At 38.9% G+C, this 26,480-nt stretch overlaps 1 protein-coding gene across 2 annotated transcripts in view; it reads left to right on the forward strand.

The window, feature by feature from the left end:
* The first annotated feature begins 1,615 nt into the window (after positions 1-1,615).
* LOC124798080 (cyclin-Q) overlaps positions 1,616-26,480 on the forward strand; it is a 56,596-nt gene continuing 31,731 nt past the window's right edge. Inside the window, exons 1-4 of one of the 2 annotated variants that reach the window (XM_047261321.1) lie at positions 1,616-1,750; positions 12,729-12,873; positions 23,073-23,170; positions 25,659-25,877. In XM_047261321.1, the coding sequence (XP_047117277.1) occupies positions 12,756-12,873; positions 23,073-23,170; positions 25,659-25,877 (435 nt within the window). In that variant the 5' untranslated portion in view covers positions 1,616-1,750; positions 12,729-12,755. Of the gene's footprint in view, positions 1,751-11,786; positions 11,896-12,728; positions 12,874-23,072; positions 23,171-25,658; positions 25,878-26,480 lie in introns of those variants that run through there. The other variant, XM_047261319.1, reaches the window with a different exon arrangement.

Below are 26,480 nucleotides of genomic sequence, written 5' to 3' on the forward strand. Positions count from 1 at the left end.
TAACATTAGTAAGATAACCTTTCCTATGAGTATAATGAAAGATAAAGACTTTTGAACAAGTGATGTAAAACTATTTCCAATTCTGACTATGCTTAAACGTTATTAGCACTTTTGTCTCATCGTGTGAAGCCCAGATGACCAGAGCGATTTGACTGTTAATTTTACACTGTGAGAATTCATTAAATTATGAGGTAAAATTTACATAACTATCAATTTTATAATTAGTAAGTCACCCCTGCTGACATAAGAGGTCCAGAATTAAAAATTTCTCGCAGTGTGCATGCACTATAACTTCGGTGGCTTTTGAAGACCAGCTTGAGGCTGTTTCAAAATCTGATAGTCTCTTATGTCAAATATTTACTCTCAGTTTCCGCTACATAACTGTGGTACAATGTAGACAGATAAGACCAGCTCACACTGGTGGCCACGATACCATCACATCACGGCACCATAATGTAATGTACTCATACTATCATGCCCTGTCAATTCGCTTAGCCCATTACCAAATGCTTAAAGTTTGGTTATAGGTTACCATCCGTGAAACAACTAGTTGGGGTATAGTACCGGAATTGAGAAACTAGCAAAACAATAAAGTATATTAAGGGTCAAAGCAAACTTCTTGACATATGCTCTTTTCCAGTTTTATGTACTAAATTTCTCAAAAATGAAGGTCACCATGGAACATTTAGAATTTAGCACTAAAACAGAGCACAATAATAAAATATAAATATTACAAAGAAGCAATAGCAGAAGATCCATTACTATAAGTGAGTAGGGCGAGAATAGCTCACTTCCGATGTTAGGAGACGGCGCCGCCCTCCAAACTTTCTTCCCGAGAAATCTTGACGTGACGTGACGTGATGTGACGATCCGCTAGCGATCTCTGTGAATGGTATGATTTGAAATGCATTGTGGAATGTTTTGAAGTGATGTGACGTAATGCCCAGTGTGAAATTGCCATTATTGGTTACATCTTGTATAAAAAAATTTCGGGTTTAGAATCTTGCGCGCTCTTTGATAAATATATGTGGAGACCAGAGGTAAGAGTTAGTCTTTTGTTGACTCGAATTTCTTTCGTGAAGTCTGTGTCGATTTTTGAACGAATTATGGCACCACATACCAGAGAAATATGAATGAAAAATGAGTCTTTACACATCATGACGAGTTATCGGGGAAAATGATCCATGGAAAATGAAAGTAACTAACTAACTAACACTCTCCCGAATTTTCAAAATCGGAGGATTACATCCTAGTGAAGTTAGATTTTCCAAACTCAGTTTTGTAGTAGGTTATAGGTTATTTCTGCCTCGTCTTCTAACGCATGTTTTCGTCGATCAAAGACGATAGCGCTTCTCTTTTCTTTTGCTTCTAACTTGAAGTATTAATAGTGAGGACACCACAAATCACTAAATTGTCCACACTCGACATATCGTGGTAGGCGATGCTAACGCTCTACGGCAAATAGCTTTGGAGTCGATGGGAATACACCACAAGGAATGCTTTCCATCATTGTGACTAATACAGTGAAATAGGTTTGTAGCTCGCCTGTCTGTGTTAACTGTGTGTATGCAGTCGAGTAAGTTCGTGCCAGTTACTTACTGGCGCAAATCTAAAGTTGGTATCCGTTGAAGTAGTGCTATCTTTGACGTATATGAATTTTGATTGTTGTTTGTTTATAAAGCTTGGTGCGAAGTGTGGACTTAGCGTGTAAGTGAAAGGGAAGGAAGCTTAAGTTTGGATTAAGATACAGGTATAAAATAAATTTGAAATGAATCATAATTGTTGTTTCAGCCTTGTAAATAGTACGTGCACTATATTTTGGCTATTGTTTAATGTTTGGATGTTCCTCCGTGGCCGTGCGGTTAAAGGTGCTGCAGTCTGGAACCGCAAGACCGCTACGGTCGCAGGTTCGAATCCTGCCTCGGGCATGGATGTTTGTGATGTCCTTTGGTTAGTTAGGTTTAAGTAGCTCTAAGTTCTAGGGGACTGATGACCTTAGATGTTAAGTCCCACAGTGCTCAGAGCCATTTGAACCATTTGAAATTTTAACCTTAAAAAAAAATGGAAGCTCTCTTGTTCCATCTCTTGGTAAAAAAACAAGGAAATAGTGGTTGCTGGTGATTTTAATGCAGATTTATTGAAAAGCTCTGTCAGTGAAAAGTTATTGCAATCAGTAACATTATCATTCAATTTAGTTCCTACTGTGAACTTTGCAACTAGGATATGTAAATGCTCTGAGACTGCTATTGATCATATCTTTGTAAACACATCTAGGGAAAAAAGTCTTATCACAAAACCAGTAGTAAATGGGCTACCTGATTCATGACATGCAACATCTTGTGTTAAATGTTGAAACATGTCAGGATATGAAATTGATTAAATCTGAGTACATGAGGGTAATAAAAATTGAGGAACTCAGGAAATTGCTCAAACACATGAACTGGATAGATGTTTAGCCTGAAATACTTCTGACTCAAAAGGAAAATGCAAAGCATTCGTTAATAAACTTACCTCCTCTTTTGAAAATTGTTTTTCACTAGAGGCAGTGCTGTTTTTCTGGGGAACGCTGGGGGATGCGTACCCCTAAACTTTTTCGTCTACAAAGTAATTTTTTTTACGATGTTGAGAACTTGGAAGAGTGCCAAAGATTTATTTTACGAACGTAAATTTTTTATTCCATTTTTTTGTGGTGGTAATTGCAATACGGAACGATACCAATGCAGTTTTTGGTGGGAGAAAAGATGTCATTCACTGTTTCAAGCATTTTGAAGCTGCGGCAACTGTTCTCAACAACTGAATCGCTGGCAGCCAGTTCGACAAGCGTGTAGTGCCCTCGCCCGCTAATAGTGAGCGATGGTAGTGCTAAACGGATATGCGTACGCTCAAACGCCGAGCTACCAATAGGTGTCTCTACGGTCCCGCTACCATGATCCTTCATCATTCATTGCTGTCTCTATTTTGTTGTTCTTTATTCGTTTGCGCTTGCTGTTCCATTCTTGTCGGTTGTGCGAAGTTTTACAGTGTGTCCTGTCTTTCGTTGCAACTTTTAAGGTGGACGTGAGAGATGAGCAGAAAACTAACAAACTGTGCTTCATTTGAGGTGACGTAAACTGAAGTGTTCGATACCACATTCTCTTGTATGTTTGTCTCTCGGTATTGCGTGCTTCATTTGAGCTAAGTCAACTGAAGAGTCTGATACCACTTCTCCCTCTCCCTCTCCTTTTTTCCGGCATGCTGAAGACGTCGTGGCTAAAAGCAGATGAGTGGTATCCCATGCTTCAGTTATGAGTAATTTTCGCTGCATTATATCCAATGTCAGTGTGCCCTCAAACTTTTTTTTAGAAAAAAAGCACTTCCTACAGGTAACTCAAATCACACAGAGACCAAAATGTAAACCATGGATTACACAAGGAATAAAGATATCATGTGGGACAAAAAGGAGAGTGTATCTACTATCTATGAACAACCCTCGAAACAAGTAGCCTACTTCATTTCTGTTAGTGACAGCTTGGGGTTATCAGGTTCGGTGAATAGTGCAATAGAGTAGGCCTATCTGAGACCAGTGTTTACAAATAATTCGTGTCTCCAACAGAAGTAGCATCCGTCATAAAGTCCTTAAAATCTAAGTAGGCCTATTCCAGTGGGTATAACAACATATCAGCGAAGTTAATTAAAGAGTGCTCGTGCGAATTGAGTTCTGTATTAAGTTATTTGTGTAATCAATCTCTTATCAGTGAAACATTTCCAGACTGGCTAAAAAAAATGCTGAAGTTAGGCCTCTTTACTAGAAGGGGGATAAAGAGGTACCATCGAACTATAGACCAGTATCACTTTTGCCGGTTTTCTCAAAAATATTTGAAAACATTGTGTTCAAGCGTCTTCTTAAGCACCTGACTGAAAATAATATATTGTCCAAGTCACAGTTTGGACTTCTTAAGGATTCTGATAGAGAAAGCTTTTTATACGTACAGTGAGAATGTACTTAATTCATTAGATAATAAATTAGAGGCTACTGGCATTTTCTGTGACCTGTCAAAACCCTTTGACTATGTGAACTGCAGCACTCTCTTAAGTAAGTTAGAATATTGTGGTGTCGCCAGCAATGCTGCAAAATTGTTTGCGTCTTATCTATCTGACAGGAAACAAAGGGTGTCGTTGCAAAATAGCTGTGCAGTAAGCAGTCAGTCTTCATCCAATTGGGAATTAATTAAATGTGGTGTTACTCAAAGTTCCATCTTGGGTCCATTGCTTTTTCTTGTGTACATTAATGACCTCTCATCTGTTACATTGCCAGATGCTAAGTTTGTTTTGTTTGCAGATGATACAGACATTGCAATAAGTAGCAAGTCAAGTACAGATTTAGAAATAGCTGCTAATCAAATTTTCACTGACCTTAATAAGTGGTTTAATGTTAATTCACTGTCATTAAACTTTGAGGAGACCCACTATAAGCAGTTCAGAACCTGTAAGAGATTTCCTTCCAGCATATGTATAACATATGAAGACATACAGATCGAAGTGGTTGACAGTGTTAAATTTCTGGGATTACAACTTGATAATAAATTCAGTTGGGAAGGGAGTACCACAGAATTGCTTAAGCGCCTAAACAACCCTGTATTTGCCGTGAGTATGATGTTGGATGTAGGAGCTACAAATATAAAAAAACTTGCATACTTTGCTTTCTTTCATTCTATTATATCATATGGGATCATATTCTGGGGTAACTCATCAAACCGAGCAAAAGTTTTTAGGGTGCAAAAGCATGTGATAAGAATCATTTGTTGTGTAAATTCAAGAACATCATCTAGAAAACTGTTCAAGGTACTTTGTATTCTAACCAGTGCTTCTCAGTTTATTTATTCCTTACTAGAATTCGTTGCAAGTAATATATCTCTATTTCCAACCAATAGCTCAATACATAGTATCAATACTAGGAATAAGAACAATCCACATAAAGACCTAAAATTACTTACCTTGGTCCAAAAAGCGGTCCAATATTCAGGAACACACATATTCAGTAAATTGCCAGCAACCATTAAAAACTTGGTTTCAGGTAAGCATGGTTTAAACAGAGTTCGAAAGACTTTTTGATAGGCAACTCCTACTCTATAGATGAATATCTTAACAGAGACTGTTAAGCCAGCTTAAGTAAAAATGTCTATCAGATTTCAGTTTCGACAGCACTTAGTCACAACAGTCAAGATTAGGTATTTTGTTTATGGTAAATTTATTAATAGTGCATAACACTGTTTCATTCTGACAGCATGTTAATTCTGTAAATATTAGCTATTCCAGTTTACCACATTGTGTTCACCTATTTCGACAATCTCCTGACAAATGTTCAGGGTAGTAAGTATTATATTCAAATGTTTTATGTTTGTATGTTATATTTTCTGACATGTTCCACACCCATGAGAATCATCCCATTTTTTGGATCTATGGAACAAAAACTGAATCTAATCTAAGAAAAAAGAAAGTGCAGTTGTTGATAAGTCTCGGAGAAATAGTTCCATATTAAACTCTCTTAGTAACTTTTTTGTCGTATTATAGAGGTTTGCGCAATTGCTAGGGGAGGAACACACGATGTAATTATTACCAAGTTGTATATAGTTTTCACCATTCGTTAGCTGCTTGTTACATGATGTGACATTGGAAATAAACGTAATCTGCATAAGATCTGAATTTTTCACATGCTCTTATGTTTCCAAAAACTACACGATGCCTCTTTCCTTGTGCGTAATCCCAGATGCACGGAAATAAAAGTGCATGCACAAAATTTGTGGAAAAAAGCATGGACATCCTCGTCTCCACATGCCTTGGTGTGCAAGCAGCATGTTATGGATCCCCTTCTTTGCTTGGAAGCTTGTGCTGCGTTTGTTGTGATGAAAAAGAAGTGACAGAAAATGAAAACACAAACAGGAGTGTAGGTAAAGAAGTACCTGAAGGACAGAGGTACGAGAAATGCAAAGTGACAACGTTTAGTTTGTAAATTTAAGATGGAAGTTACAGCGAAATTTTGACTTTTCTGCTTGGGGAAACAGCAGCCATATGGCTGACAATAACATTTCATTAGCAGCAACTGGCGACATATATACCAGTTTTAACTATTTATTTCACATTTCAAGACATAGCATTTCAATAATTATTTCCAAAACTGGGAACTACTTAAGGGACGTTCTTAGTCGCTGTGTGGAGGTTAACTAACTTCCAATCCTTCTATTGTATTGTATAAATAAATTTGTTCACACAATTTTAATCATGAAAGATTATAGGCAGTGTAGACTAACATCTTTGGACTCGACAAATTAGCAAATTGCATAGATACCAGAGTTCACTAGGATGGAGGTGTTTTTTTTTTTTTTTTCTCTCCTCCAACAGTACCCTTCATTTCTGTGTGTACATGTTTGTTAGCTACACATAGCCCATTATTTGTTTTGTTCAGATGTGGGGCACCTATTAAGTCACCAAAGCATGAATATTCGTCCACAATCTTCATATACACTTTTCATAAATTTCTGGCCTATTCTTCCGTTTTCCTACTGCGAAACTTAACAGTGCCCTAGTCTTTAAAGTAATATGACTGGAAACTTTGTATTTAACACCTGATGCTCTGGGCATCCTATCTCAAATGTTTGTTCAAATAATCTTTAGAAGTGTCATTCCGTACGACATTTCTTTGTATGTAATCATCTATAAATTTAAGCATAGTCCCTTTGAAGACACATGGTCCCCAGCTACTCGTTGTCTGCTAAAAAGTGCAAAGATTCCCACTGAAGCCAGCAAGCAACGCTATATACATACAGCCTAAATTTCCAGGAAATTATGTACGCAAAAATGCGCATGTTGTGCAGTTGCAAAGTCATGCATCAGGCAAATCTGAACAGAAAAACAGAATCTCGTGGCTGCACCTTATGAAATGTTAGTGAGCAGAGTGGTCATGTCTACTGTTATTGCAAATTATCAATGTTTGATCACATTTTGGTTGTGACTGCGCATCTTGAGGAACAAATCATGTTACCTCTAAGAGGATCGCTGGCTTATGTACACTTGACACTCTGAGGATGGCCGGACAATATGCGGCCAAAATATCAGTGGAGGAAATTTTATTTGCATGGCTGCATTCCCGAAATTTAATGGACCATTCATTACGCCGTGAGAAGTACAAAATGCACATTATGACGAAACTATTCCACCTGAGATGTGAGACAGGCAAAGTACCCTCAGTCTTCAAAAAGAGTGTAATATTGCAAATTCCAAAGAAGGTAGATGCTGATGGGTGTAAGTATTTCTGAACAGTCAGTTTAATTCAGTAGTCAAGAATAGAAAGATTGGTGGAAGACAACCTCGGAGAAGTTCAGTTTGGGTTCCAGAGAAAAGTAAGATGAAAACAATTATTGATAACAATTATTTAATTGAACAGATAAAAAATTACTCGCTAAGTGGCAGCAGAACACACACATAAGACTTTTGCGATTGGCAAACTTTCAGAACCAGTGGCTCCTGCTTCGGGCAGAAGGGTTGAAGGCGAAGGGTGATGGGTGAAGGAAATAGACTGGAGAGGTATAGGAAAAGGGCTAGATTTTGGGGAAGTCTCCCAGAACTGCGGGTCAGGTCAGACACCGTATGGGATGAAAAGGAAAGACTGATTGTTGGGGACAGCATTGGATGAGATTTGAAAACCTGAGACCTTAAAGGTGCAAGGCAGGATAATATGCAAGACAGAGATTACCACTAAAACTTCGTGCATGAGTTAATAAGAGTGAGAAGCTAAGTGTATTGTGCGTAACAGGCATGGGAGGGGGCCATATGGACTCATGGTGAGGTTCAGATGCTAAAATTCCTGGAATCTCTGAATACTTTCTCCAATTAAATTTCACATGATCCTATTCCAAATCACATGCTACTTTCTTTGATGTTGATCTTATCCTCACTGAAGACCAGCTACACACTTCTGTCCACATTCAAACTATCAACAAACAACAGTATGTACTTTTTGACAGTTGCCATTCTTTCCATGTCAAACGTTCCCTCCCATACAGCCTTGGCATCCGAGGCAAACATATTCATTGGATGCAGGCTCTTTACAACCATACACTACCAACCTTCTGCTACTGATAGTGTTCTTAGTAATAAAAGGATTTGTTTATTTACTATTACCATGGCAACTAAGATATAAGAAGGCTTTGATGTAATACTTCCCAAATGAAACCGTATCTTTAGGGTCAAGCTGGAAATTAAAAGGGAAAAGGCAGAAATTAAGCAAACATGTAACAACAAAAATGTCTCTAATAAAGGAAAAAAAAGACCTTACGTATATATTGGTCTAGCACCCCCAGAGGGTTCCCACATAGGCCTATTAGTTAATGCTGTGTATAATCTCTGGCCATTGGCTTGAATCCGGTGTGACATCATCAGTGGAGGGTGATTATACATTTTCTTCATGTACTTTTTCTTCGGTTCCAGGGGATCTGTTCCCTAAATTTTCTGTCCTTCATAGTTGCCTTCAGAATGCTAGCTACTTCCCCTGTCATTTCAGAATGATTTTCGCAAATCAATTATTTCTAGATTGTCTTTCGTTTCTTCCCTAATGTTCTTGATTTTGATGGTTACTTTCTCATCTACTTTGCTTATCTGTCCATATAAAATGATTTCAAATGTCATTCTTCATCCATTCAAATTTAAACAGATTTCACTTCCTTCCCGACTGTCTCGAATATCCCTTCTAAACCCATATTCATGGCAACCAATCCCTTTTTCAAGAATCCTAAGCCTGTATTCATAGATTTCACCATTGCAATCTCGAAGTCTCATCAGCTTTTAAAATCTGTACTTCCAGAGATTCTGAGTCTGTTTTAATTTTTTATTCCAATGAACCTATGATGAATTTAAAAAATTCAGATTTTTCTGTCAACTCTTCCCATATTTGTAGCAATAATGTTTCTATCCCCATATTTATAGTACTTTGTGGGCTGGCGTACTCTTGATTCCTCAGAATTTCGGTCTCCCCTATCTTCTTGCCCCTCATTTAGTTCCTTCGTAATCTCTCAAGATTCTCCATTTATCTCACCATGGTGCTCACCTGTATCAATCTGTTCATCTTATACTCGTAATGGTGCATCTGTATTTCATTTTTCTCTTGCACCCCTCTGACCGCTAGGTGTGTGTGTGTGGGGGGGGGGGGGAGGAGGGGGGGGGGGACTGTCCTGTCATGGGTGCCAGTTAAACTAAGACTCCATCACACTGTCCACTAAGGATTGTCAAGAATGTGATCAACTTCTGTAACAAGTCTGTTACTTTGATTTGCTTGTTTTGATACAGTTAATTTTCAGTTCGCAGTTGCTGCTAGTGAGGCCCATATCACTTAACCTTGCTTGTTTGCCCCCTGTACTGAACCAAATGATATTGGCCGCATACTATCTTTGCTTATTTTCTACTGGCTGCAATTATAGTAAGCATATCAAATTTCGTAGTATTACCTCTCTTCGTCAAGTATCATGGTTCTAACCTAAGCTTGTTCCCTGTTAATATTGCAATACTTGAAAGGCATCCTTTAAAGAGCCAGCTGGAAATTTCTTGTTTCGTCACTGAGGGTTGTAAAAATGTACAAAGCCTCCTAGTTCAGGGCAGCTAGTGTCTGGTACTTACCCTCTCACGGCTGGCTCTCACTGTATTGTCAGCTGCAGCTAACTCGTGGAGATTCTCTGTACACTGAAGCCACTCCTCCCATTCTGTCCAAGCTCTGTATGCAATTTACTCAGCAGCAGTGCTAAAATACAAGCCTGGACTTTCTGGAAAAAGTGTAGCCCTCACTTACATAATAATGACAGAAGTAATTAAAACTTTACAACAATTTGGTGCAGAGAGTATTTGTGACTCCAGTAACAAGTGACAACAGAGACATAACTGTTGAAGTGGATGACCGTTATTAAAGTTGTAGGTACTTATAATGTCCACTTAGTTGAAGTCTTCAGAATGCTGCTCTCGATGTGGTGATGGCAAGTCATTCCCTACCTTGTCTTATCCTTCACCTGACAGCATTTGATAAGAAAGGTGTTAATGCTTAGTTTGTAATGCTTAAGACAGATGAAAGAAAAATCAGGAGTTCAAATAATAAGTCTGAATGTTATATTCTAAGTAACCATCAAAAACAGTTCTGATCCAGCACAGTAAAGTTATTGACCACGGCTAATTTATTTCTTAACAAGTTAATGCAGTTAGAATCCGTTCCCCAGAATGGTAGCAGGTCCTCCCTCTCTGTGGCACACTGAATTGGACCAGTTTTACAGTTGAGACTCTTCCTCATACAGGCTACACATTAAGGGCTGACTTCACTCTTATTAGTAGCTAGAATTTCCCCACAATGGCTGTAGAAGTCTCACTGGCCATGGGAGGTTGACATGGTACTGCAGACCGCATGTGGTCGCTGAGACGCATTGTTGCATCCCACTGATGTCACTTACAGCAGCAAAACGCTCACCTTACCTCATATCATGCTACCATTTCAGACAACCTTCTGCCTGCTTCTGAGTCTTTAAGAACATGGTGTCACATTGCTTTCCTCAACTCCTGCCCTCACCAATGAATGTGCCCATTGGTCAGTTTTTGATGTATTCATTACATTATAACCTTAATACTTTTATACTCTTTCCTGGGTCAGAAGATCATATGAAGTTAGTCAGTATAGTCTGTGGTTAATATCAACCATTCCACTCTTTTTGTGCCTTAAATTTAACATCATTTAACACAAAAACGTACTATTAAAATTTTCATCACTACTTCTCTACCATTGTCAGGTTTCTTTTTCATTTTTGGGGATACTTGCCACACCTTGACTCAGTTTATTACACAAATGCTACGAAGGCCCTGATTGCCATACATACCACTAAATCCTCTCACCCAATTCTTTAAAGAATCAAACTTCCATGTATAAAATGTCATATGCCCCAAACTGTGTGTTGTACACTCGATGGTGATAAAACTGCTTTTATTGTACCAACTGAAACTGTGGTTAATTTATTAAATGTTTTGCATTGCTGTGCAAGAACTGTAAGTAGTTCTATGTAAAGTAGCGGGTGTGATTTGCGAATATCATCACATTGTACCTAAAATTGTTTTCACAGTTGTAAGTTAGTAAAGATGATCGGTTACTGGATATGTTCTATTGGCATAACTGATTGTAATCAATGGAGACGCTGCAGAAAATCAACATCTTAGATATTGGCTATTAGAATGTTGATGAAAAAAATCAGTGAGCAGACAAAGTGGTGGCTTGTACACCTTTTTGATTGCTTTTGCATTGAGTTTCATGGTGACTGCTGTCAGTTTGCTAAATAGGGTTCCCCTGACAGGTTGCTGGTTGTTTGTTCATTTTTGGTGACACGACATTAAAGTCAGGTCATCAGGTGATGACGTAGACATTCAGTGTGCAAGCATTTACAGCAGAGAAATAGATGGTTGGCTGTATGTATTTCATACCCAATAATATTGCTGACTCTTAATAAATGAGACTGACATTGTCTGTAATATGTGTAACCTTCTGAGGGCACTAAATGACCCTCATTGTAAGTATGAGTATCATCAAATTATTGGCTTGATGTGGTGAAGATACTTTGACTGTTTTTAATGGGTCACAGTTTAGAGTTATAACTAATTGGATTGACAAAAATCCATTCACCAAGTGGCAGCAGGAGAGCACACATTCAAAAAAACCTTATGTATGCAGGCTTTTGGTGCCAGTGGCTCCTCCTCCAGGCAGAAGGATTGAAGGGGAAGGAAGAGCGGTGAAGGAAAAGGACTGGAGAGGTTAAGGAAAAGAGATGGAGTTCAGAAAAGTCACCCAGAACCCCTTGTCAGGGGAGACTTACCGGGCAGGATGATGACGACATGGTGTTCTGGGTGAGTTTTCTGAACTCTAACCCGTTTCCTAAGCCTCTCCAGTCCTTTCCCTTCACACCTCTTCCTACCCCCTTCGACCCTTCTGCCAGAAGGAGCCACAGTCTCCAAAAGCTTGCATATGTGAAACTTTTTTTATATGTGTGGTCTCCTGCCACTGCTTCATTATTAGATTTTTTTATCCATCAAATTACTTTATATTGTAAAAAAATTGATATTTTTCACTGTTTAGAGTTATTTTTGCTTGTATTTGAACTTCTGTATTTCCTCTTCTGTGTTACTGCAAATGGAAACTCTTGCACATGACCTTCAAGCATTTTCAGCAGTGAAATTGTTCACTTTATTGCCCTGCCATTCTTTGTTCAGCAATCACCACAAGACTAAAAATACTTTACTGGATCTGACCTGCAATACTCCATCACAAAAACAATTATAGGTTCAGATGCAGGTCTATTTGCCATCATGATGTCACATTGTATCTTTGTGCAGAAGTTGCAACTCTGTAATTTCTCACATTTTCAATAAAAAGAAAGTAGCAACAGAAATTATTTTTTTCCTTCCATACAGTATTAGTTTCTTGTATAATGCTGTTGGCTCCCATACAGTATTAGTTTCTTGCATAATACTGTTGGGAGTTTCTTCCACTGTACCATTGGATGTGTTTTATATCGTGTCATTTGTAAATAATAAACTTCTATGTCCAAAAGCTATGATTAATGTCTGTGGGGATGGTGAATTGTAAAACTATTTTCTTACATGAGTTATAGGTAAAAAAAGTTAGTTAAAGTATCATTTTGTATTGTGAGGGTTTCATAGGTTGTTAATTTTTTTTCCAGCTTGGTGGTGGCGGTGAGAGACATAAGATGAAGGATGTAATCGATGTAATGCAGATGCAGAGGGATAAGATGAAGCCACTACCTGTGGTAGACTATAGGCAGTCAGAGGGCACTTTCATTACAGTTAGATTTATTTTTGAATGTGGTGAGTAGTACTTTTCTCCCTTTGTGGTGGTCATGTTCTGTTTTTGCATTTCTTGTCTGTACCCAATTGCTCTCGCTCTTTATAGAGATATAGTTAGCCGATTTCCCCCTCCTCTCTCTTGAAAATGCTTCTGCTCATTTGCTAAGATAGAAGGAATTGTTTCAAAATCTCTGGACTAGGATTTCTGTGGAAACATGAATATTTTCTGTCTGTTTGTAAGTGTAGCCAACTGGACAAAATTAAAAACAACTTGAATATTTCACTTACTGCTGTTAGGGAGAAATGGCAGAAGAAATCATTTTGAGAGCTGTGTAACATGCCTAAAGTAGAAGCAGAGCTGTTGAGGACTGAGAAATAAAGTAAATAATATTAGTGGTTTAGAAAGCCTGGAAGTTGTTAGGTAAAGATGGTTTAACAGGAGAACTGAGGAGCAGGTATTATAATTTTAGTGTTATCTTCAAAGTTCACCATAATCTCTACAAGAAATTTCATAAAGATAGAGAAAAGCTTTTCTGAAAGAACAGATATATTTTAACATTGCGTGTAAATTTAAGTATTACAGTTTCTTTTCTGAATTAATTTGCCTGCTGTGTAGCCTAATAGGAAAGTGAATTGTGGACAATAAACAGAATTGATAAGAAGTGGATAGAAGCTTTCGAAATGTGATATTGAAGGTGAGATGGGTATCTCAGATAAGTAACGGAGAGGTACTGAATCGAATCTGGGAAATAGAAATCTATGGTACTGCATGACTAAAAAGAATATGTTTGAGAGACATATTGTGTTTCTTCAAGGAATAGTTAAAGTTTGAGTACAGGAAACAAGTTCAGTCAGGTTGCAGTAATTAGGCAGGTACTAAGTAACTGCTTAGACAAACATGGAGGGCTCCATCAAACCAGTTTTCGTTGAAGACCACAACAACAATAAAATGGACAAATTGCTTTCAGAATTAACGCAATAGTCTGCCTGATTTCAGCATAATTAGGTGTAAATAAGGTGAAATGTCTTAAATTCTTGGTGTTAAGACCACTGCAAATTCTTGGTGTTAAGACCACTGCAAATTCTTGGTGTTAAGACCACTGCAAAAAATAAGAAAAAATTATTAATTTTATTGTTTTCCATTTTTAACATGCTTTTTAAAGGTTTAATTATGTGTTAAGTATAATCCAAAGCCTGAAAATGTTACATATGGCATTTGTTTTGAAAAGTCACATCTGCTACTACACATTAATTAGATTTAAGTTTTTGGGTTAAGGTTAACTGAAAACTGAAGAATCTGGTAGAACCATTCACTGAAAACAGTAAATATTTTCTCAGAATATTAAAATATGAAGTGTATGACTAAGATTACAACTCTACAAACAGTGGTCACTAAGTACATCCCTTTCCCCATTCCCTGTTGCAACTGCTAAGGCTAAACTCCTCCATTGGGTGTTGACAGACAATACTCCCGTGTTTACCCACCTCACCTAGATGCTGACAGTAATGTTCTGCTCTGCCACTGTTGTTCAGCCTGCTGAATCCATTAGCCTGCAAAACTAGTCCCAGAGAGCATTTCTGACATATATGGCACCTTACTGGGACTGCCTGCCACAGGAATTGTCTCCAGGGTACCTATGAACGAATGACGCCTGCCGCTTGGGTTCTGAGGCCATCCTTGGTTCCTTCCGGCGGCTGGCTGATTTGGTGAAGACAACCAGCATCGCACGCGGAGTGCAAGCTGAGCTTAATATCTGCAGCATAGTGCCCAGAGTCGATCGCGGTCCTCTGGTTTGGAGCCGTGTGGATGGTCTAAACCAGAGGCTCAGACGACTCTGCGACTATAGTGGTTGCAAATTCATCGACCTCCGTTATTGGGTGGAGAACTGTAGGGCCCCCCTAGACAGGTCAGGCGTGCACTACACACCGGAAGCAGCTACTAGGGTAGCAGAGTACGTGTGGCGTGCACACGGGGGTTTTTTAGGTTAGAGGGACCCCCCCCTTGGGCGAAACGATAAAATACCTGACGGCTTACCAGAGAGGACATTATCATCGTTGATAAAGAACGTCCGTCCTCAGAGACCAAAAACAGGAAAAGTTAACATAATATTGGTAAACTGCAGGAGTATCCAGGGCAAGGTTCCTGAATTAGTATCTCTTATTGAAGGAAATAGTGCGCATATAGTATTAGGAACGGAAAGTTGGTTAAAACCGGAAGTGAACAGTAACGAAATCCTAGACACAGAATGGAATATATACCGCAAGGATAGGATAAACGCCAATGGTGGAGGAGTATTTATAGCAGTAAAGAATTCAATAACATCCAGTGAAGTTATTAGCGAATGCGAATGTGAAATAATCTGGGTTAAGTTAAGTATCAAAGGTGGGTCAGATATGATAGTCGGATGCTTCTATAGACCACCTGCATCAGCAACCGTAGTAGTTGAGCGCCTCAGAGAGAACCTGCAGAACGTCGTGAAGAAGTTTCGTGATCATACTATTGTAATAGGGGGAGACTTCAATCTACCAGGTATAGAATGGGATAGTCACACAATCAGAACTGCAGCCAGGGACAGAGACTCTTGTGACATTATCCTGACTGCCTTGTCCGAGAATTACTTCGAGCAGATAGTTAGAGAACCAACTCGTGAAGCTAACGTTTTAGACCTCATAGCAACAAATAGACCGAAACTTTTCGACTCCGTGAATGTAGAAGAGGGTATCAGTGATCATAAGTCAGTGGTTGCATCAATGACTACAAGTGTAATAAGAAATGCCAAGAAAGGAAGGAAAATATATTTGCTTAACAAGAGTGATAGGGCACAAATCGCAGAATATCTGAGTGACCACCATCAAACGTTCATTTCTGAGGAAGAGGATGTGGAACAAAAATGGAAAAAATTCAGAAACATCGTCCAGTACGCCTTAGATAAGTTCGTACCGACTAAGGTCCAAAGCGAGGGGAAAGATCCACCGTGGTATAACAATCATGTATGAAAGGTACTACGGAAACAAAGAAAGCTTCATCATAGGTTTAAGAGTAGTCGAATCATAGCTGATAAGGAAAAGCTGAACGAAGCGAAAAAGAGCATAAAGAGAGCAATGAGAGAAGCATACAACGAATTCGAACATAAAACATTGGCAAACAATCTAAACAAGAACCCTAAAAAGTTTTGGTCATATGTAAAATCGGTAAGCGGATCTAAATCCCCTATTCAGTCACTCGTTGACCACGATGGCACCGAAACAGAGGACGACCGAAGAAAGGCAGAAATACTGAATTCAGTGTTCCGAAACTGTTTCACTGCGGAAAATCGTAACACGGTCCCTGACTTCAGCCGTCGCACGGACGCCAAAATGGAAAATATTGAAATAAACGATATCGGAATTGAAAAACAACTGCTATCACTTAGTAGCGGAAAAGCATCCGGACCAGACGAGATACCCTTAAGATTCTACAGTGATTATGCTAAAGAACTTGCCCCCTTTCTATCAGCAATTTATCGTAGATCGCTGGAAGAATGTAAAGTACCTAGCGACTGGAAGAAAGCGCAGGTCGTTCCCATTTTCAAGAAGGGTCATAAATCAGATGCAGGGAAGCGTGATAGGACCTTTATTGTTTACAATATACATAAATGACTTAGTTGACAACATCGGTAGCTCCGTGAGGCTATTTGCAGATGACACGGTTGTCTACAAGAAAGTAGCAACATCAGAAGACTCGTACGTACTCCAGGAGGACCTGCAGAGGATTAATGCATGGTGCGAAAGCTGGCAGCTTTCCCTAAACGTAGATAAATGTAATATAATGCGCATACATAGGGGCAGAAATCCATTCCAGTACGATTATGCCATAGGTGGTAAATCATTGGAAGCGGTAACGACCGTAAAATACTTAGGAGTTACTATCCGGAGCGATCTGAAGTGGAATGATCACATAAAACAAATAGTGGGAAAAGCAGGCGCCAGGTTGAGATTCATAGGAAGAATTCTAAGAAAATGTGACTCATCGACGAAAGAAGTAGCTTACAAAACGCTTGTTCGTCCGATTCTTGAGTATTGCTCATCAGTATGGGACCCTTACCAGGTTGGATTAATAGAAGAGATAGACATGATCCAGCGAAAAGCAGCGCGATTCGTCATGGGGACATTTAGTCAGCGCGAGAGCGTTACGGAGATGCTGAACAAGCTCCAGTGGCGGACACTTCAAGAAAGGCGTTACGCAATACGGAGAGGTTTATTATCGAAATTACGAGAGAGCACATTCCGGGAAGAGATGGGCAACATATTACTACCGCCCACATATATCTTGCGTAATGATCACAACGAAAAGATCCGAGAAATTAGAGCAAATACGGAGACTTACAAGCAGTCGTTCTTTCCACGCACAATTCGTGAATGGAACAGGGAAGGGGGGATCAGATAGTGGTACAATAAGTACCCTCCGCCACACACCGTAAGGTGGCTTGTGGAGTATAGATGTAGATGTAGATGAACCTCTTGACAGTCCCATCTAAGATGGCTAATACTACTGGATCTGAAATGCGAAACTGTTATTAGCTGCGTTACCCAATGGTGTGCATATCTCTTGCTTATTGATGTCAGTTTCTCATTGCTCATTGAGGTGTCTAACGTTCTTCACATGTCTGGCCGTTTCTTCCAGCTCCTGCAAGGAGGTGGGCCTCCCCAACACTCGTGATGTATTGCTTGGCAAAGGCCCCTCAAGTGATATTAATAGTATCAATTCCTGTGTGGAACTTAAAATGCATGGACACTACATTTAATATTCTTAACATACTGAGCTGAGTGTTCTTATTCACTTCAAACTCACATGTAGTGAATATGAATAGACTCTTGCTCTATGTGAGCAGGTATAAAATATCTACAAACTCTAAGCTGAAATTCACCAAAACGTCTTCCATCAGTCATGGCTGCACTGATGTAGACCAAAAACAACCAGAAACCAATGGGTGCAATAGCTGAATAACACTGTTCCTTGGCTAACCTGTAGACACTGCCTTGTTCACTTAGGTTACCGAAAACTTCAAAAATTTTTGTGCATGCCTTACTGTATCAATTGAAAACTTCCCCACTGCCCGCAAAACTACAAAGAGTGGGTAACTTGGCAAATAGGTAAAGATTATGGGAATTACTAATCAAATCACTCCCCAGAGTGAGGAGGGCTCTAACCTCTTTGAGAATTCCGTGAATTCGTGCATGGTGTGCTCAGGGCTCCAAGCTGTTGCAGCCCTTTCTTTGTGCCAAGGTTGCATTCTCTTCCCACACTCCTCTCTCTCTCTCTCTCTCTCTCTCTCTCTCTCTCTCTCTCTCCCCCCCCCCCCCCCCCCCCCCTCCGCTCCCCCCAATCTCTCTCTCTCTGTCTCTCTCTCCCTTTACTAATTACATCTAAGGTCTCTTGAGAAGCCAGTTGCAGTGATATAGCATTCATAATGTCGATGTTGAACTCAGTAGTAACTTAAGACCTAGATGCAGGTTCACCTACGAATGTTGTCTATGGAAATATGACATAGGCTAGAATGGAGCCTATCACAAAGTGCTTAGGAAAACTATTTCACCTTAGTGTGTCCTCCCAGATGTACACGAGCTAAAAAAGAGAAATAAGCTGTTCATTCTTCAAAAATAGATGTCTTACGTGCTGCAAAGTCAACTGTGTTAATATCTAAATGTTAGAAGGGAGATTTGACCTACCTTCTGCTGTATGTAGTTGTGTGCTTTAAAATACGTAGTATCAGACAACTATCTGTGAGTACAATTCTCTAAATTACGTCATGTGGGATACATTTGTTGAACTAACTATTTTATTAAAAATATTTAGGTGACCACCTGTACACTGCAAAATAAATATTCTTCTTAACAAAATGTCATTTCATGCTGAATGTAAGTGTGTAATGAAAGTGTTAAATCTACATGCGACACACGCTGTTGACTTATTTGACATTGTAGTGCAATTTTGTACAAACGTAAACGAAATAAACAGTTTACTAACAATTTTTGGTAACCATCCAAATCACATAACGTAAGTTTTGTCTTTCAGAAAGATAACTTTATGCTTTATTTAAGAATGTTTTCAAATTGTTGACCATGGACTGAAAGGCATCTTTGCAATAGCTGTTAAAAAGATGAAATGATGAACAGATGTAAGAGCACCCACTGGCAATTTGTTGACATATCTCATCTGGCATAGTTAAGGATTTATCGTAGACTGCATCTTTGAGTGCTCCTCAAAGGAAGAAATCAAGGAGAGTCAAATCTGGAGACTTTGCAGGCCTTTTCTCAGTGTTTCTGGTGCTACATGGGATGAGCAAGCTGGACAACCGTTGTGTTGCAGCCACATACACTGTTGAATATCCAGTGGTACATCTTCTAGAAGAATCGGCAAAATGTTCATCAAAAAGTGCTTATGAATGTCCCCTTAGAACGCCTGAGATGAAGTAAGGTACCACAATGTAATTTCCTATGACGCCACACCATAAGTTTATGCTCCACGGCTGTTGATGTTGCCTTGATGAAGCCAGTGTGTATTTTCGGCTGCTCAGTAGTACTTGTTGTGCAAATTTAAATTAGCATATTTAGTAAACATTACTTCATCAGAAAAGAGCACACTTCGGTAAGACTTAGTTCTCTCTCAGTTGCTGAAGGGCAAACCGAAAAAATTCTGTATAACATTTGAAATCATGTGTCGAAGCATGATGTAGCTGCAGTGATAGTGATGAGAATTCTGTCGATGCAGGATGCAAATGATACTCTTGCGGCTGATTCCACATTCCTTGGTAATATGTCTTGTACTACTGTGCAGATTGATTAGCGTCGTAGCCAGAACAGCTTCTTAATGTTCTCTGCCAGTTGCAGTTCTCTTTCTTGTCATCTTTTTGACGTTCAAGCAGCCTATCCGCACTAGCGTGTTAATAATTTGTGCAATTACCTGGCGTGTTGGACATTGGCGAACCACGTAGATAGCCCTATATCACTGTACTGTTTTTATGGCACTTCTTTCACATTCACCATATAAAACCAGTATTTCCAACTTCTCCAGATTGTATGTGTTTGTATGCAATGAATATTGAAGCAGAAATGAGTGAGTTGCAATGCAAACATGCAAACAGCCAAATGTGCTGACATTGTCACAACATAGCACAAGAGCTGTGCTTGGCAGTATTTGCATCACTAATGGCCATTCCGGCCACCGTGCTCTCAAATTCGAGGACGTTTCTCAAATTTTTTTATGACAGGTTTCAATGTCAACATTAACAAATGTTGTGTCACTGTAATTACCTTCTCAAGAGCTAACAAATTTAGTTATAAAAATGTGCTTGTTTCAATAGCTTTGATACCAGCAGTAAAAACATTAACCAGACAAAAAAAAAGGTGGCCTCGACACTATAATATTTGCTGAAACCGCGTTTTGATGTGTGTGTAAGCATTCACAAAATAAAAAGGGTGTTGTGCCTTAGGTGACTCACCCTGTACATTCTTCACTCCATAAATGGTCTGACAAGGGGAGGCCACGACGTTTGGAATGCTGATTTACTTCAAACTTCGTACACTCGTAGTACTCCATTAGGACAACAAAATGTGTAAGCAGTAGCGCGTACTTCTCAAGCGTTATTCAGAAAATCGCAAGATAATTTAGGTCGTCCAATAAATACCTGAGCGTGACCGTTTTTGTCTGGAAGCGGCGGCAGCCGAGTGGGTAGCGCTCAAGCCCGTAATTGCTGGATCGCTAGATTAAGTCCCGTTTGTCAGGTTTTTCTTTCTTTTTTTCTTATTTTTTAAACAGTCATTTTCTTTACTGTTTATATTACAATTGATATAATGGGAAAAATACATGTAATCGGACGAACTTTTATTAAATGTACAATGTTATTTGACAGTCTACAATTTTTTATTATCACAAATAATATAATAATCATAACTCTCGACTAGTAAATGACCAAACACATAAAGTGATACTGAAAATGTATGCTTGTCCGTGTCTTCAAAATTGTTCATATTTAATGGAAAAAGACCAAGAAATTGCTTGTCGTGAAGACGCTATTAAAATACACTCGATACTGCATGATCAATTATCAGCACCGATATTTGAGGAATTGCTGCATTATGCATGGTTTACTTCCAAATTATCGGCTGAAAGAGAGGTTTTTGAAAATGTTAACGAGGTTTGTTTTTCCATGAAAACCTCAAAAGACCTTGCGTATGCAGAAACAGCATTTATTCAATGCAGCTGGTACCTTGTAACTTTGTTTTCCATGTTTTTACGAAAAATACCATCTTGCCATTGTACTCGTAATGTCGAAAGCGACGATTAATTGTACATCTTTCGAAAGCCATCTGTGCTGGTCTAAACTTTGAGGTAACAAGTAGTTTCAGGCTCCTTCCAGGTATAAGGGATTTCTCAAATCATGGACAAGCATACATTTTCAGAATGCTACCCACTCTGCTGCCGCCACTTCCTGGTAAAAATGGCCACGCAAAGCTATATATTTGATGACTGAAATTATCTTGAGATTTTCTCAATAACGCTTGAGAAGTACGCACTACTGCTTATACATTTTGTTGTCCTAATGGAGTACTAAGAGCGTACGAAGTTTGCAGTAAATCCGCGTTCCAAATGTCGTGGCTTCCCCTTGGGAGTGGTATCACAAATGGCTGTAATGTGACTTAACCAATAAAACATTCTAAAGTTTAACAGTATAATTTGCATCCTGAAAAGTAGTAACTCGTGTTTTGTGTTCCAAAACCTAACTACTAACAGACTAATTCATTTCTTTAGTTAGTTTTGTTTAGTTAGAATTGGTTATCAAAATCGGAAAACTGTTGAAAATTTGTTATTCTTGTTTGAGACACGTATTTTAAGATAACTGTTGGATTGCTGGTACAGTAATTTGTCTGCAGAAAAGCTTCATAATGAGAAATTAAATATATAAGTAACATTTACATCCATAAAATTTATTTTGTTTTGACAGTGACAAAATTTAGAGCACGACTAGCACTTCAGAAATATTCAGCGTAAGGTGAGGTAGGGGTGTGCACATAACTCTGCAGCAAACTGTGCTTCGTTAAAAAGATGTATTTATTCATGTAACTCATTAGTCTACCATTCGTGATTGATTCAGTTAAATTTTTTTTAAAATGAAGGCAGTAGTGGGACTGGCCTGTAGATTTTGATACTTTCTGCATTACCTTTCTTTAGTAAGGGCACAACTTTTGCATGTTTTCAGTACTCTGGAAAAGTACTCGATCTAAAGTGTGTGTAATAAATGTTTATTGTTCACTGGCATGTGTAGTTATGAGGCTAAACATTTAGTGATCTTTCATTGAATGTACTGATTGTTCACAAAAGTCATCATTTTGTGGTGTATGTTACATGTGCCATAGAGAACATTGAAGCATTGTTTATTGCACACATCTGGCAACATGATTTCTCATTATTCCAAACCGTTATTTTTCAGTTGTATTGTAATCTGGCTCTAAAAACGTATTTTTACGTATCTATGTAACATTTCCTTTTCCCCCACTTTTTTTTTTAATTTTTTTATTTTATACAAAATGTGGAACAGATTTTAAAGTTTTTGTTGAAAGAATTTTGCATGCTTGCAATTAGTTTCAGTTGTAAGATAAAGTTTGTTACTTCTCAGAGTCACACATGCATTTACTTTTTTATTTTTATGAAAAGATGCTAGCTCATTTACATAAATCAGTCAAAATCAGTCATTTTGTTGATACAAATGTATTTTTCTGTGCAAATATTTGAATACCGTATCAGTTTTTGCATGGAAAACAGTAGTCCAGTATGAAACTCAGACATGTTAAAAAATAGTCAGCTCATTAGTAGCAGCAATGAAAATGCAAAACCCAGCAGATAAAAGCAAACTTTTGTTCTTCAAAATTGGATACATGCGTAGTTGAGAGGTGCTGATGAAACACGTTAAGGGTTGAATGTGTTGGGTATTTTTACATTGAGGGTCATGGACTATGAATACAGAAACATGTTAGCTGTTTGCCAGCTCAGTATTTTCATAGTTGTCTCTCTGATTGTGATGTCTAGATACACAATTTTTGTGGAAGTAAACTTTGTGGATAGTAGTACATGTTGGCTGAAAATATTAGTGGTTCATTAAGAGCTAGCAAGTTATGAAGTTGTGATACCTTTTTGGAGTTAAAATTTGTATTTTGTTTCAGAATTGTTTTATTTGTTTCAGGTGTGAAGCTGGAAGCACAGCCATTGACCATAGCAACTGCAGCTGTTTTATTCCACAGATTTTTCAAAGAGACTGACAGTAGCGGATATGATTGTTATGTGAGTTTCCACTCTGTTCTTTTTATTTTTGCCCACTCCCCTCAATTTGTATTACATTAATTTACAGACTGTATCAGCAATATTAAGAAAGGAACAGACTGCCAGTTCCTATAAAGATTACCTATTGAGTTGCAGACAGGTACAACAAAAAGGCCATTAAACATTCTAGCTTTTGGCCAAAGCATGCTTCAACAAAGTAAAGAGGTACACATTCACACGAACAAGCACACCTCACACACACATGGCCACTACTACTGGAAGTTCTGTTCAGAATAAGACTGTCATGTAAATGGCAATCTGGAGTGGAGTGGAAAAGAGAGAGGGATAGCAGGGTACTCGGCTGGTTGGTGGCGGGGGAGGGGGGGGGGGGGGGGGTGGTGGTGGTAGAAGAGTGCTGTCTAATGTGGCATGCAGGGACTAGGTCATAGGTCACAACCTGATGACACAACCAGGCACAGTGTTTGGAGGTGGGATGTGGACAGGTGGGGGGAAGGGAGCGGAAAATGGAGAGGAGTAGGGAAGAGGAAAGGACAGGCAAGTGCATTTGCGGAGGGCAGCACACAATGAGGGCAGGGAGCATAAAGAATGAGGGGATGATCTGATGGAGGGGGCGGCAACTGTTGGGTGGAGGGTGTGGGGACAGGTTCAGGCTGGGATGATTTCAAGAATTGAGAATATGCTGAAAGGATAATTCCCATCTGTGCGATTGAGAAAAAGCTGGTGGTGGAGGGGAGGATCCAGATGGCACTGGTTGTCAAGCAGTCATTGAAATCAAGCATGTTATATTCACCTGCGTGTTGTGCCACTGTGTGGTTTACTTTGCTCCTGTCACAGTGTGGCAGTGTCCATTCATCCTGATGGACAGCAGATTGGTAGTCATGCCAATGTAAAAAGCTGTGCTAGGGTTGCAGCAGAGCCGGTGAATGATATGGCTGATTTCACAGGTTGCCTTCCTTTGATGGGGTGAGATACATCAATGATGGGACTGGAATAGGAAGTGTTGGGTGTCTGGATTGGGTAGGTCTTGCACATGGCTGTTCCACTGGGATATGATACCTGTTACAAGGGGTCAGGATTGGGACCGACATGATGGACTAGGATGTTGTGTAGGTTGGTTGGGCGACGGAACATCACTTTGAGATGTGGGGAGGATCTTGGGTAGGGCGTGTCCCTCATTCCGGAATATGATGATAGATAATCAAAGCCCAGACGAAAGATGTGGTTCGGTTGTTAGAGTCGAGCATAGTATATCTTAACACATCGGAGAGAAGGGGTTCAGCACTCTCCATTTTGTTAACATACGAAGGTAATCCATTGAGTAATGACTATTTGGGTTTAATAAATTCAAGTATTATATTTTATTTGAAACTGCCTCATTCACAAAACTGAAGATTTCTTTATGGCCATGTAATCACCTTCATTGTTAGTCTTTTCTTGTCCAACCATGATCTTTAGATTCTCTGTCTAGTAGTCGGCTGCCGCCAGTCCTTTAAGCCATTCAGTCGCTCCATTCAAACTTCAGTATCACTTCTGAAATGTTTACTACCCTCACATGGTCTGTAATGACCGACAGACATCTGAGTAGAGTTTTTTCATACACATTTGTTCATCCTTTGTTGATCACTTCACAGCAATTTCTCACTTTTAGAAGGAGTGGGCCTTGTTACATCACATGGTCGTAAATTACATTAGCTGAAGCCGAGTGGCTCTTGTGATACATAAAATTGATATAAAAACCAGAAACATCATGTGCCATGGCTTAAGACAACAGTCAGATTACATTCAGTGCACGTCAGAATAAATGCACAAATGTATTCACCCACTGGTGAGGGCTCTTGTCGACATAAAACCATAGCTGGAGTCAAATGATAAAATATTTGCATAACTTTAGCATACTCCTTGCCAAAGACAAAGGCTAACTTCTCCTGAAGAAGATATTTTAGAAATATCGAAACCTAGGACAAGGGGTAATAAACCTTTGTTTTGCCACTGTTTGGCTGATTTTTTTTTCTTTTTTTCCCCAACCATTTTTTTTGTAATTAAGGTATTGAAACAAGGCCATGATAATGTTGTAGTGTATACCTGCCGAAGGCAGTCAGTAGCATCCACACATTGTTGACAGTGACAGTTTACTCTGGCAGCAACTGTATTACCTGAAAAGGGATACACATTATATACCAATGATACTCTGGCACACAAGCAGCTCATTGTTTGCACATCTTTGAAGAGGGGGTGCCTGGTGCATCTGTTCCTAATTATCTGACTATAATCATATACATTGTTATCTTGTGTTATGACTAACCTATCCACACCATCACTGTTGAGTCTCTAGTACAATAAAGAAAATACCAGGTTGAAAACAGTTAACAAAAATAAGAAGAGGCAACTACTCACCTGAAGATGACAGCTACCTGCAATTAATTTACTCATTAGTGTTGATTTGATACCATTTTCATATAGCACATATTTTTGCTTTGTTATGTTTCAGTTAATTGCTGCAACAACATTATACCTTGCTGGAAAAGTGAAAGATGATCCCCTGAAGATAAGAGATGTTATTAATGTGACACATAATACTCTGCATAGAGGTTCAGCACCTTTGGAGCTTGGAGATGAGTACTGGAACATGCGTGATGCCATAGTTCAAGCAGAATTGTTGATCATGAGAATGCTGAAGTTCGAGGTCACTGTAACACACCCTCACAAGGTCTGTTGATAAAAGAACAAACTAAAATATGAATTAATATGGCTTTGTATTGAGTGATGTAGAGCTAAAAATGGTCTTATGAACATTTAGTAGATATTCAACCATGAACTAAGAGGGGTAATTTGTTCAATTTGTAATTAAAAAATATTTATGTATGTATGTGTTATGAAGTAATCGACTTGATTTTGCCATCTAGGTTTCTTGTTGAAGAACCACTATAGCCGTGCTGTGATTATTTGTGTTTGAGCTATTTCGATTTTACACTATTTTGTATTATGATGTGACACCCAGTTGTGGAACAGGGGGAATATGAAGCAAGAATGTTAGCCGCATTTCCAAAATTTATTCTTTTTAGAATGACTATTATGATCAGTAGGGCATTATCCAGGGAATCCAATAAATAGGCAGCAATACCCAACCTGTGTAAGTCATACAAAAAATGTAAACAACATGGCAATAATCATATTCACAATAAAATATGGAGATATAAATTAAAATTGGACAACATTTCCAAACAATATATAACACTGGGTGGTGCATACTGTGGCAAGTAGAGTAAAAGGTGTACAATATCTCAGTTTATGAGAGCAGTAGTTCTTTGTC

The sequence above is a fragment of the Schistocerca piceifrons genome, chromosome 5 (genome assembly GCF_021461385.2).
Source record: "Schistocerca piceifrons isolate TAMUIC-IGC-003096 chromosome 5, iqSchPice1.1, whole genome shotgun sequence".
Lineage (NCBI taxonomy): Eukaryota > Metazoa > Arthropoda > Insecta > Orthoptera > Acrididae > Schistocerca > Schistocerca piceifrons.